A 14,278-nucleotide genomic window follows, 5' to 3' on the forward strand; every position below is an offset into this window, starting at 1 on the left:
TGGGAAGCACAGGTGATCTGAGGGGGGTCCTTAGGTATTCCTCATGAGGACAGGAAGTGGCTTGAACTGTGTCCTTTACCCGGGGACTCTTCAGTGCTGTTTGACAATGTTGTGCAACACCGGTTCATGAGGCAGGCTTGCTGAGGTCTCCCCAAAGTAGCTGGCACTCCCACCTGCTCTAGAACCACCACAGGGAACTGGCAAACCGAGCTGCCAACTGGACACTCCAGGGTCAGGCCTGGTGGCCAAACCTGCCATACCCCAAAGTGGCAGGATGGAGGAAGGGAGCCCTTTTAGGTTGGAATGAGTGAACATGTGTCCCACTTGCACTTGGTGTTACAGAGAGAGTCACCAAGATTCCCAGCACCCTGTTCCCCATTGTCAGTGTAGACACCCACCAGGAGGGCCCAAGACAAGGGATACAAATACAAATGGACAGAATTTAAGGCAGTTCGAGCTCTGTTTGGAGTAGAAATATCCTCATCCAGGTCTGAATTTTAAATAAATGGTGAGGGGTTTCACTCCATCTTTTGTGTCCTCTTTCTAGCCAATTCCGGCTCAATCCATCTGGGTAGAGCAGAGCCATGAAACTCCCTAAGTCCACAGCATGGGCTGCCAAAGGCCCTGGACTGGAAGAGTGGATGGAGGGACCTGCTGAGTCTGGGGACAAGGGAGTCTCTAGATTTCTCTCAGTGACACTCTGCTGACCCTGGCCCACACATAGAAAAGGAACCCCACCTGTAAAACACCTCCCTTGCCTCCTGCCTGGGATCCCCAGCCTGAGAGGGACAGGTCTCCAGTTACACCAAGTGGATATCACAGAAGGTCCCTCAAGTTCGTTTTAATAGGCTTTAGATTTAAACACAAATATGCAACACAGAAACTGGAGGGACAGGAAGAGGAATGTTGTGGCCCCATTAGACTAATCCCAGAGAATGCAAGCCCCCAGCCCCACCCCATCATGACATCCAGCCAGAACCTCTTTGTCCCAGCCTTTGGCAAACAGTCAGTGGGGACAGGGCCGGGCAGGTCTCCCAGCCTCCTAAAGAGACCAGTGCTGTTGGGCAGGTCTGTCTGCAGCAGGTGGGGACACTGCGGCATCTATATGAGGACACAGCACCCCAGCCTGGGAGGCAGATTTCCATGTCAAGAGCGGTCCAAATCCTAATGGTGTGGGGTATAGGTATTAAGGATGAGGCATGGCTGCTACTGCTGCCTGTGATTTGGGGAGCAGTAATGGCTCAGATGAGGAGCCATATGTGATGGGTGTTGGTGATGAAGAAATTAAGCCAGGGCCGTGTGGAAATGAGCTCTGAGCTCGGAGGCCCGGTCAGGGCTGCTTAGAACACAACTCTAGTCCACCTAGTAAGGGATTCCTTAGTTCTAACATTGCTACGACTTTGACCGCAACAGCCTAACACTGTACCACATTCTAGCATCACACACTGAAGTCTGTATTGCTGTGTAACTGCTTTTAGCATGTGCGGTTATGGAAGCGGTTCCTAATTCGGAGAGCTAAGCCGCTACCGAATTTGTGTCGGCAGGTTGTGCCTGCTGAAAGAATAAAGATTGTGTGTTTAGTCAACGTGGCATGATCTACTCTACTGGAAGGCCCAACTCAATACCACAGATCATGCAAAGCCACTAAAGGGAAAAGAACTGTTTCTCCACGGAGAAGCTACTGTGTGTGTCCCCAGAACGGGCAAAACCCTCGGAAGTTCACTAGAAACGAGGCATGCCTGAGGCCAAGAAGCCCAACTTGGAGCATGTGAGGCATATATACCACGTCTGCCTTCAGGTCAGCCACATGTGTGACAGTGGGCAAGCCAACCCTTCCATGGGCCATTTCTTCCTGCTCAGTGGCTCTTCTTGCCATGGGCATGTTAGAAGGTAGACCTGGGCTCAGGACAACTTTGAGGGCTTTGGGGAGAAAAGTGCAGGGTCTTTGTCACAGGGAACAAAGGCATCGTTATCATCACCATATTGACTGTTTAAACTACTTCTTTCTTTTGTGTATCATGCTCCTAATCGTCCACAGCACTACATGAATATCTTTCACATTCTAATTCTACCATTTCAGAGACAATGGCCAGTCCAGTAGCCGAGGACTGCTGGCTGGCTGTTTCACTGGGCTTCTCTGTTTGGGAGATCCTTCTGGTCCTAGGTTAGGACCACGGTCAGATACAGAATTGCTCAATCATCCGGGAGAAAGTACAGCTGGGTTTCGGGGAGATCATGTGATGATCTAGCACCTCTTAGACAGTTTGGTTTTCTGGAAGTCCCTGCTAGAACCCCTGAGCCATCTCAATGTGCAACGATGGGATTGAGATACAGAACCAAATTGAAATGGGGTTGCCTAGGAAATGCAGGCCTGAGGGTCAGATTTCAATGAGTTGACTGTTCACAGCATCCTTTAGAGCTGTAATGGAATGAGGAGGACGCTTTTCTATTCTGTGCCTGGTCAAATATGGATCCATCAGCAGTATTCCTTCATGAGGATAGGACACGAACGGTCTTGGTCATCTCCAAGGTCATGTCCAAGGTCTCACCCTCACTCTACAAGGTCATGCTCCTCCATGTTTTTTTTTTTTTTTTTTTTTGAGGGTGCACTAATAGCTTATGACCAATTACAAGATGCCACTTAGGAAAAAAAGCAAAACTTGTGTCACAAGACTGTATCGATGAGTCACTGTCATGAGTAACACTGGCAAAACGTTTCAACCCCCTTAGGGCTTCCCACTGTTATCCCTCATCCACTCACGACTGGAGGATTTGTAACTAAAACTTGCAGATGGAATAGCAGTGACCTCACGTCATGTTGACTATGAAGCCAATTGTTCCAAAGGCAGTTATCATTCACAAATCGCTGGTGTTTGTGTTAGAGTACCACTTGGTGGTAGATCAAAAGGCGCTTCTTCTCTGTATCTTTTTTTTTTCCTTTTTCTATTTTGGGTAGAAATATTCCTAGGAAGCTGGATAGAAATGCATTTTCATTTCCCAATAATTCTTAGGCACAAGTTAGAAAACTGCTGACCTTCACTAAAATATGTCAGCAAATCACGTTATAAAAAATGCAATTCAGAACCGCTGCATGTGTATATACGTATATCTAAATATACACACATATCGGTGCAGTACACAATGATTATTCAATGTATATTCAAAATTGAGCTATTTGAAACTAACCTGAAATTCTGCAGTGAAAGTTCATCACTCAAGAACAATTGGAGTTGTCTTTTGGCTCTAACTATAGTAAAACGTTTTTGCACACCAGACTCTACCATTTACACCTTCCTAAGCGCCAACACCACGACAGTCTTACACAGGGGTCAGAAGAGGATGCTGCCTAGGATGCATTATGCAGCTACTGAGCATGCGCGCATGGCGGCCGCCGGCACTTGGCCAGCACATGGTCAGCACTCCCCGGGGTGGACAGAAGCCTGAGCTCCCGCAGGCCGCGTGGTGACGTCATCTGGGCGTGGTGCTGACCCTGGCTGGGGAGGAGGGCCCGGATGAGGAGCCTCTGTAAACCGGGGATGTGGGGGAGAGTTTAATTGGGCTGGTTGGGTCCCCAGTTTGAAGCTTCCAAAGCAGCTCTTCATTGGTTCGGCTCAATCTCTTCTTCTCCTGGGTCTCTTTCTCCACGTATTCCTGGAGATTAGCATTTTCCTCTGACAGCTGTCTGCATGGGGGAGGGAGGTGACAAACAGTTAGGCAGCAAGAAGCTAATGACACTGAACCTGAGATCAGGGATGGGTGGAGAGCAAGGAGAGGAGGAGGCCATGGCCTTCATGGGGAACAAGGACAGGTCTGCCGCAGGGACCAAGAACTTTGGTTGAAACTTAACTTCCGTCTGTCTCCCTGACTCATTCATTTCCAGAGCCTCTCTGCCAACACCTGATCTGCCCACAGGGCTTCGGGAAGGTTAGGGGTACATACTGGTTGCCCAGTGCCCACAGAAAATAGCAGAGACTGAAGAAGAAAGGAGGGAGGCAGGGGCAGTGCTGGTGTACTGCTGAGAGGCTCGGCGGAGAGTCAACCTCATGGAGATGGACACTGACCATGGCCATGGCACAGGGTGGTGATGGCCTCCAGGCAGCTGGGGGTGCCATGCCCTGGTCTCCCACCCCAGGCACTAGCCTTCACCATAGAAACTGTCCACCCTGCTGCAGAAGCTGTCTGTGTATCTGTCCACTGCTGGATGGGAAGTCCTAGAGGACAGGGGCCAAGGCTCTGCTTGTTGACTCCCTGGGTTCCGCCATGACACATGGCACATAACAGATGCTTGGTCAGTGTTTGCTGATAAAGGATGCTGGATGAAATACGATTATGCTTTTTGTGCCTTCCGTCATGAAGACTGAGGTGCTGGTTTGTTGTGCGTTTTACAAATTGGTAGCACTTTTGAGGAACTGACAGGGGAAAGTACATGTGCACCTGAGAGCTGGACAGACGGAAGCCCTCTAGGACAAAGCCTGCATTTGCTCTTCTGATGAGGGTGACTTGCATATTCCTAGAGGCCAGTGCCACTCTGACACTTCCTCCCACTCTCAGCCTGTGTCTGCAGGAAGGCAGATGAGACAGCCCACCTATAGCCTAGGGCTTGGGGACCCACAGGACAAGGACACTGTGACCTGCACCCTACCTTCAGTCTTTTGTGTGCCTCTGAGGTGGGAACCAAGAGGCAGCATCAGGGGTTCAGTTGCAGAGCCAATGGCTGTGTGCGTGTGTGTCTGCCTTTGTGCAAGAGCATGTGTGAGTGGGTGTGAGGTTAATGTGTGACTGAGGGTAGAGTGTGAGTGTGTATGAGCAGGAGGGCAGGTGAGTGTGCCCAGTGTGTGTACATGTGAGTATGTGGAGGTGTTTGTACAGCATGCCCTGTCTAAGTGTATGTGCACAGGAGGACACACTGCGGGTGCACCAAGGAGCCCAGGTCAGTAGAGTGGGCAAGGCTTCCGGCCTGAGTCTCACCAAGGTGGCTCAGTCCTGTGGATGAAAGAGCCTCAGCAGGCCCCAAAGCCAAAATCCTGCCTCGGCCCATCTGCACTATGGGAGTGAGGAGCCCATCCCCTTCCTTGTAAGTCAGGGCTCCCCAGATCAGATCCTGCGGGGACAGGCAAGACTGAGATGGAAAAGGAAGATTCTGGAAGCCAGGAGGAGTAGGATGGTTGGTTCTCTTCTGCCTGGGAACACTCTACTGCTGTTTTTCTCTCAATCTCCTCCAGAAACAAATCCCTTGACCTCCCATTGCTGGTGGTGGCCCCTGCCACCTGCTTTTGCAAATTGTTCTCATTTCTCTTGATGGGGGGGGGCATTGCTCCCCAGCTTCCCCTCCAGGTTTTAGGCTAGAGGGTCACAGCTACGTGTTTTGTTTTGTTTTTCTGATCATATGGGAAATGCTAAAAGACTACACAAGGAATCTTCGAAGCTCAGAGCAAGGCAAATTAGATGAGAAGATGCTTAAGGGAAAGGCCATTTTGAGGGTGACATGATCTGTAAGCCCAGACTCCTACCTGGTGACAACTGTGTTCTGGTCAATCCTTGCTTTAAGGTCTTCATTCTGTTGTTGGAGGACTTGGATCTTTTCTTCCAGAATAATGTTCTTTTCTGCCTATAATGGAGACAGTATATAAGACATTTTCAGCAAGGTATGCAATAAACCAGTACCCGCTGCTTCTGGGCACTGGAGAATTATCAAGAGCAGAATTTTGCAAACTGCCCTTTACAATGCACTCGTGGGTTGTTAAATCAGGTTAGAGGGATGTGATCAGCATTTTTGTTTTAAACAAAATAAAACAGAGTAGAAAAATGCCAGAGTATGTAGTAAAAGTAAGCACTGTTGTCTGTGTTGTGGATATAAATTTTTTTATTCTGTATATATTATGTATATATGTGTACGGGGCTCTGTGTAAATATATTTCTTAGAGTGAGTGTCCCAGGCTACTGTCATTGTCAAATACAAATGGTGGCTAGCACCAGGACCTAATGTGACCAGTGGGTCTTATAGTTCTTCCCAAAGGGTCAACTCTACTGCATCAGTGTCCCTGGCCAGGTAAGCACACACTATCCCATAGAGACTCTTGTGAATTCATGGAAGTACAAACGATATGGACGTATTTTTTTTTTCCTATTGGGGTCAAGGGCAGCCAGGAACACGAAGCCCAAGATCCGCTTGGCACATAATCAGAGAATCCCACCAGCCCATGGTTGTATTTCCACCACGATTTAGGACATTTTTGCTGTCAGTGTGTCCCCCAGGGCCTGAGACCTAGTCTTGTGCAGTTTCATTCTAGAATGATTTAGAAATAAATTATATTTTGAAAGAATGGACATGTTCACTGTTCATGTAGTTAATCTTTCAAGAAAATTGTCACTTGCCCATGATGAGGGCTTGGGAACCCTCGCCATAGGACTGGCCTCTGTCCCTAATCTTTAGCAAGGGACCCCACCTGACCCTCAACTTTGCTCCCAGGAAGGGAAGTGAGCAAATCAATTCATTTGTCTGGAAAGATTTCCGAAATGAGAAGTGGTGCCTGCCTGCAGAGAGCGGGAACACGGTTCAGGACAGACTAACCCCATGGCTTGTGCATGGCCCAGGGCAGACAACCCAGCCCAGAGGAGGAAGATGGCTATTGTCCCCACACAAGCCAGGCCACACAGCAGCAGCAGGAGTGGGAAAACAAATGCATTGCACGGCACTGGGCACACTGAGCATCGTGATAGATGCTCCTTCGCGCTGGCTCACCAGTCACACATCCTTCAGGGATGAGGGAGGACCTGGCACTTACATAGGAAACCAGAGTAGAGAAGAGACAGGCAACGAGGAAGCCTCAGAGATGGACAAAGTCAGGCCACCTCTGCGACTCCTCATCAGAACCCCGGGCTTCCTGAGAATGGCCTCTGGGCTCAGCTTTGGAATTTCCTTCTCACATGTGAACAATAGGCAGGGAAGGGGCACGTCTGGCTGAACACTGTCAATGCTGAGGACATCGATGACAATGGCAGGAAAATCACAGCAGTTTGTCTCCCGAGCCAGTCACCAACTCACCAGCTTTTCCAGCTCAATAATCTTCTTTTCCTGCTGGTGTATTTGCTGATTCTTCATCTCTAACACCTGCTTCAGGCTCTTCATGTCTTCCTCCAAGTGCTGATAAGGGGCCAGTGCAATCTACCGGGGCAAAGAGCCAGGAGCTGTTGGCCAGGGTCCCCAGCAAAACCTAGCATGACCCTAGGCTGTGAATCCAGCTAGATGTGGCCTGTAACAAGCTCTCTGGTGGGCGGCTGCAGCACCAGCCAGAGAGCCAGGAGGCTCACAGCCTCCCCAGATAAGTTCTCCTGCTGAGAACTCTCATGCAAACCCAGCTCTGGATGGTGGGGAGCTGTGAAACACGGCCATCGTTCACTAAAAAATCTGGATACTAGATTGGCTGGATGCTGCCACCACCCCCAGAAGGAGACTCATGGGGCAACAAGAACCCAATGCTGCCTTTGAACATGCTCCTAGACACCTTGATTCACCAGGCAACCGGGGACCTTGTGGATGCCACGTGAGCCCATGGCGAGGTCTTGCCCTCATACATGGGAAAAAACCAAAGTGGCTTAAAGAGCAGAAAAGTCATTTAAGAAAAAGACATGTTCGAGCAGGGTTCAGGGAGGCAAGCAACAAAAACCCAGGACAACTGCAAAATCTGAATTTCAGACAAACAACATGAAAAAACATTCTAGTGTATTTCATGGGAGATACTTATCTTCAAAACATCACCTACCTTCGTTCAGATTTAACTGGGTGCTGTGCATTTCTGCTGTCAGCACTACTCTAGAGGGAAGGGGGTTTCTAGGTTTTCTGGAAAAAGCTTCCCTCGATTCATGCCTCAGCTGGTGTCCTGGGGCCAGCCTCAAGAGGCTTGGGGTGAAGTGTCTAGACTGTTCCTGTCACAGGAGCCTAGGGACCCTGTCCGGGGGGTGCTTTGGGATTTGGTAAAAAATGACAGGTTGATGGAGAAGCCCACAGCTGTGGCCTGTCTCAGGGGACAGGCACTGGCAGGCATTGTTTAAGCCTCCCAAGGAGGTCGTGATCAGCTGTCACTTTGGCAGCAGATCAGCACAGAAGCCTCATCCTTGGGCTGGACACCAGGCCTCCCGGGTGCTGGGAGCCTGGGCAGCAGTGACTACCTCCAGCTGCTCTTCGGTGTTTTTCCTCAAAGCCTCCTCGAAGCGATGGGCTCGGTCCCGCAGAGACTGGCTCTGGAAGGTCAGTGTGTCCACCTGGTCCTGCAAGTAAATAACGTCCCTGTGCAGTTAGTCTATTGCAAAGCATTGTCCTCGGTTATAAAGCTGAAGCTGGAAACCTCCGCACCCTCCTAGGCTTCCTTCTCTGCCCTGAGACCCCTCCCACCACCACCACCAAGACCTCTAATTACCAAATCAACAATTAGCAAGTCCGGCCTATTCATGTCCCCGGACCCATGACCTCTGCCATTCCTGCTCCCTCCACCCAGGCTCAGGCACCTCGGTGGCTCCTTCCTAACCCCGGCACTCCTTGGTTGCTCTCTGGCCTGCAGGCCACAGCCAGGCTGCCCTTGTAGCCCGCAGACCTGAACCTGCCGTCCCACTAGCTGCACCTCCACTGTCCTCAAGGCCAATGCACCTTCCTCATACAGCATCAGAGCCAGCCTGGGTCTAGACCTCACATTCCACCTTCCCCAGCGCCGGCACCTTCCTCTGCCCGTTCCCTCTCATCCCCTCCTCAGTTCCGGGCCCCAGCTGACCTTCTGGGCTCAGGGCTGGGTGGCAGGTCCCCAGTAGAAGTCACTCTATGAGCCAAGCCACCCAGCATGTTCTACCTTCTCCCCACTAGAGTGACACTCCCAGTCCCCAGCACATGCCAGCCACAGGCAGCTTTCTATGTATATATTGAAGGAACAAAGGTGTGTTTGAGGAGTCACTGAGCCCCTTCCCCAGCTCCCAGGGCAGAGGAAACTACACTGACCCCTCCCCACCCAGCCTCAGCTGTGGACCTCATCACCATGGAGTGAAGGACGCTGGACAGTGACTTTCTTATGATGCTTAAGGACAGCCTCATTCTTCTGGCTCACTCGGGCTGAGTATTCCAAAGTCCTCCACCCCAGGACTCCATTTCTGTACTATTAAAGCACAGGGACTAGAGTCTCCCATGAACTGCTCTGGCAAGAGAAACGGCCTCATCCCACCAACTAGTAGGAGCAGGGTACTTTAAATTCTGTGACTCCACACAGGGACTCTAGTGTCAAGGTCTGCTTCCTTCCTTCATCCTGGCAGATGCTCTGGTTTGCAAACATCCCTGGGCGGGTTCCTTTTTCCTCTTTCTTTCCTTTTTTCTTTCTTCCAGTTACTTGCATTTCCTTTTGAAGAAAGTCCCCACGGTACCATTAAATGCAAATGCTCGTACATGAGGGCAATAGAGTTGTCAGTGGGAGTTTGTATGCACTTGACAAGCGCAGGGAAATCGCCGCCGCTGAGGGCGGCCCCGTGGGGCTCAGCGCAGGTCCACTGTGCTGCTGCGGCTGCCTTCCAGAATGTGCCTATAAAAATGTCTGCATGGCCACCTGAGGCTCACCCCACACCTCGTCAGAGCTGTCCAAGGAAGCATTTCCTTTCACCTCTTCCTCATCATTAAAACGCCAAACATCAGACAATTACCACCCAGGATGGATCTAAAATACCAAACCGATTTTTCTGACTTGTTCACCATTATTCAAAACAGACCCACAGGGACAGAACAGTGCTGCAGTAATCAGACAAGACAGGCTGATTCTCAACTTGGGTTTGCTACTTTATGTCAGGCTGAGACACAAAGACCCAGCTGGTGGCCCTACCCAGCATGGACCACTCACAAGTCAACAGATGGCATAATAACAATAGTGATGATAATCATAAATGTCACAGTGGTTGCAGCTATTGTCATAGCAAGAGCTGCTACTTATTAGCACTTGGCACAAGCCAAGGTGGAGCTACTCACTTTCCACACATTATTTCCCTTAATCTGCCCACACGTTGAGAGAGGTACCGCTGTCATCCCCATTTCACAGGAGAGAAAACTAACATTTACAGAAGTTATGTAATTGTCAAAGACCTCAAAGCTAGTAAAGACAGGCCAGAAAAGTCTTAAACCCAAAGCTCAAAATCTGTAACTGCCCAAACTAGCTATTTCTCTAGCAGCCAGTAGCCCAAGGAAGTTGGCTGTAGCTATTCCATACACCTTGTACTGAATCATCTTCAGCCCAGATGGATTATGCTGAGGGAAGAGCTATGACAAAAATATGCAGAATTTATGACCATTTGATGTTAGTGGCAGAGGAAAGATGAAATGATGAAACAAAACTGGGTCCCTGTGCATGTGTGTGTGTGTGTGTGTGTGTGTGTGTGTGTGTGTGTGTGGTGTGTGTGTTGCTGGGGATGGAACCCAGGGCCCTGCGCATGTGAGGCAAGCTCTATCACTGAGCTATACCCACACCCCCTAAAGTTTTCCAATAGTGCACTCTATAGCTGTGACACTGGTATCTCCACAACCCTGGGTGCTTTGCTTTTCTGGGCAGGGGAGCATCTATATAATGTATACTGCCAGGGAAAAGGGACCCCACATGGAAGAAGCAAAATTCCTGCTTATATATTAGTTATGGGAATCATCTTCTGTGATTTCTAGGTACAAGTGTCCCTAATATTTAGAAAAATAATCTTTTTATGGTCAGTCTTTCTACACTTGGAAATGAAACTGGTTCCCTTAACCCACTGCCCTGCCCCTGCCCCTGCCCCTTGCTTGCGTGGCAGCAATTCCTTAGGGCTGGGACTGTCACTGGCCTCTCACAGAAGCAGCTGGCCTGGGCCTCTGGAAGGTAGAAGGGAGGTGCACGTGACCTGGGAGACCTGCTGTTCGCCTGGAGACCAACGGGAAGCCAGGCAGCTTCTCTGGCGTTTGAGACGTTGTCTTTAGAAGGCAGTAAGGGGCAGAAAGGGCATTTTTTCATCTTGCCGACCTCCAGGTGACTGAAGTCCCTTTTAAAATACTCAGAGTGTAATCCATGAATCAACCTTGCAGCTCCCCTTACACCACTGCCCCTGCCTAGAACGTTCTCTTCCTTGAATGCACCCGTTCTTCAAATACAGCTTAGTTACCCATCTGTCTCCAGCTACAGCACTTCTGTGACGCTCACTGATGGTGCTCCTCATTTGGAGCAATTACGTGTTACCTTTTGTGGCTGTCTGATACTATTTGTGTCACAGCTCTCTTACCACCGATTCCTAAAGGGCTGGGAATATGTCTTATTTACCTGTATATTCTAGTGTTTAAATCAGGATCTAGTATTTAGTTGGTGCTGGATAAATGTTTGTGAGTAGAATTGCTGCAGCTGCTGCTCCTGCTGCGTTGGTGTCAGTTAAGAAGATCAAGGAAACACTAACCTGTAATGACAGCCGCAGCTTTTCAAAATTTTCTTCTAATTCCTTTTTCTCAAGTTCATGGGTAGATATCAATTCTGGAGTGAAGACAGTGTTGATATCAAATTATTACGTTGGTTTTTCTTTTGAAAAGGATAAAACAAGGCTCTGGGCCAAATAACTTTAGGTAAATAAATAAATCCTGGAAATAACAGATTTAAGGCTAAAGAGTCCATTACTCCAGCTGGTACGTGATGACCAGGTTGCAATGTAAAAGAAATAGAGCAAGAAGGAAGGAGGGGCAGGAGAGAAAAAAGGGGAAGAGGAAAGAGGGGGAATCAGAGCACATGTATGCACTTGTGCTCTCGCACAGGTCCACATCCATGTCCACATACACACGTGCATACGTACACACACACACACACACACACATGCACACGCACACACACACACCCTGTCTGCATCCTGTGGCACAACCAGCCGGGCCAGGTCAGATCCTTTGTTGCCAGTGCTCATCAATCCTTTCACTTTTCCTAATGGTAAAACAACTGGGTACTTCACATTAGATGCCCATTTTCTCCCCATCACAGGACTTTTCTGGGGCCTGGGGAAGGAGCTTTCCAAGGACAGTGGTCCTGCAGAATAGCTGTCCTGCCAGCCTTGCTGGAGAATGGACGGCGTGGATGGGACCTGTGCCGGGTCTACAAGGACCCTTTGGTGGCCTCTGGGCCATACTCAGAACTACAGACCCTGAGAATTTGCTTGAGCCAAGATCTAATGTGAAGTACTTGGTCAGAATGAAAGACTAATCAAACTGGTTCCTCTTGGAGGGTTTGCAGCAATTCTGTTCCATGAAATGTGTCATCCCAGAAGTAATTTGGGTTAGGCAGAAAGAAATGTCATGTAGGAGTTATTAAGCAAATGGATTCTATTTTCCTCCAGATGGGAAGAGTCTTATTAGCTGGGTGAAGCCCATTTCATTCTGGCTATACGAGCAATTTGTTTTCATGTTAATAACAAGAGAGAGGAAAGGTCATTAATCAGACCGGATCATATGCTTAGAATAGGTGAGTACTGGAGACCAGCAATTACCATTTTGGCTGGCATGAACTGCAATTAGGAAAAACTCTGTGGTTTCCATTGATCCAAATCTTTTAACTAGTGTTGTAAGGGTTGCTAAGAAATCTAGTTGCCATAGCTGAAATTTGCATTTAGGGAAAAAAAAAAAAAGAGTTTATGCTGATTTCTCTGACATAAAACCAAGTAGCCTTCTGGTCTACCTGCTTTTGTGTAAATGATTAGTTTTAAGAGTCATTGAGGCTCTACTTGGTGTACAACCAGAGAGATGAAAAATTGCATATGAATAATCTGTAATGTGTATGTGTAGTATGAATTGTAATGCATTCTGCTGTCATATATAATAAATTAAAATTTTAAAAAGAGGCACTGAGGGCATCATTCTAAGCATAATAATGATTATTTTAGCTCTTATTATATATACCCTCATTGTCTTCACATTAGATAATTCAAAGGCCTTGGATGTGATGTCTAAATAAGACTTCATTTGTGAGAAAAAAATCTACCAGGTTTATTTACGTGAAATTCACAAACAAAAGACAACATAATATCATCGATTAGCACGCCATTTGCATTTCCTTTCCTGAGATCAGGTTTCTATGGTGTGATGATGGACATTTTCAGATGACCCTAAAACCCCAGGGGAAAAGGAAATCCAGCATCAATTCTGAAGATGACCCAAACCTTGCTTCTTACATAATATGTGTCCCCATAATGTAGTTCTTTATTTCACGACAATCTGCCCTATGTAAACACTGTGCTCTAGAACAATGGTTCTCAAATCTTGCTGCATGTTAGAATCACCTGAGGAGTTTTAGGAAATCCTGATGCGGAACCTAACAGCAATTACATTGGAATCTCTGAGGGGATTGGATGTGTTGTTTGTTTTAACTCTCCAAGTTGTTCTAATGTGCAGTCAACCATAGGGACTAGTACTACAAGGACACAGGTAATATATTTAACTAGTTCTCGGAAAATAATTCTTTCTTGCCTCCAGCATGGACTTTTTCACTTACTAATAGTTCCCAGAGGTGGTGGGGCTGGCACTTGAGGGAGGTAATAACATGAAATGGATTACTGCACTGTGGGTTTTGTTGTTTACTAAGAATATTTTAATAATAAAAACTTCTGGTGTTCATTCTCAGATTTTAAAAAACATTATTAATCCATTGTTAAATTTCATTGTTTTTAATATATACTTTTAACAACCAGCTCTACTGAGGGAAAAATTAAAAGACAGGGAAATTTAAAAAATGTAAGTTGCATATATTAATATAAATGCATTTGAAAGTGTAAAAAGCTTCTTATTTCCCAAAGGAAAATCCAAGTAGAATCTACTAATGTTGTTTTTATGGCTTGCATAAAACCTTATCCAAATTACATTCATCTGTTTTTTGTTACTCTAATGAAATACCTGAGGCAGGTTTCTTTTATAAAGAAAAAGAAAGTTTTCTGTAACTCACAGTTCAGAAGATTTAAGGGCAAGGTGCTAACATCAGCTCAGATCTAGTGCAGGACTCATGGTGGGAGAATGCTATAACATCTTGAGTGTCCTCTAAAGATCCATGTGTTAAATGCTTGGTCACCAGGCTGGTGGTGGCAAAATCTTTAAAAAGTAGGGCCCAGTCAGAGATCTTTAGATATTGGGGATATGTCCTACAAGGAGATTGAGAGATGCTTGCCCTCTTCTCCTTCTCCTTTGCTTCCTGGCCATGAGGCAAGTGATTTTGCTCTGCCACACACTCCCATGATGGACTGCCTCACCACAGGCACCCAAAAAATGAGGCTAATT

The 14,278-nt window shown here is 47.6% G+C and overlaps 1 protein-coding gene across 15 annotated transcripts in view; it reads right to left on the reverse strand.

Moving 5' to 3' along the window:
* Positions 1–821: 821 nt before the first annotated feature.
* The window catches only part of Mtus2 (microtubule associated scaffold protein 2), a 620,658-nt gene continuing 607,201 nt past the window's right edge, over positions 822–14,278 (reverse strand). For all 15 annotated transcript variants that reach the window (XM_078016171.1, XM_078016162.1, XM_078016169.1 and 12 more), the window contains 5 exons: positions 11,434–11,507; positions 8,170–8,268; positions 7,046–7,165; positions 5,511–5,608; positions 822–3,682 (listed from right to left, as the gene is read on the reverse strand). In XM_078016171.1, the coding sequence (XP_077872297.1) occupies positions 3,469–3,682; positions 5,511–5,608; positions 7,046–7,165; positions 8,170–8,268; positions 11,434–11,507 (605 nt within the window). In that variant the 3' untranslated portion in view covers positions 822–3,468. The remainder of the gene's footprint in view (positions 3,683–5,510; positions 5,609–7,045; positions 7,166–8,169; positions 8,269–11,433; positions 11,508–14,278) is intronic.

Source organism: Ictidomys tridecemlineatus, chromosome 6 (assembly GCF_052094955.1).
Source record: "Ictidomys tridecemlineatus isolate mIctTri1 chromosome 6, mIctTri1.hap1, whole genome shotgun sequence".
Lineage (NCBI taxonomy): Eukaryota > Metazoa > Chordata > Mammalia > Rodentia > Sciuridae > Ictidomys > Ictidomys tridecemlineatus.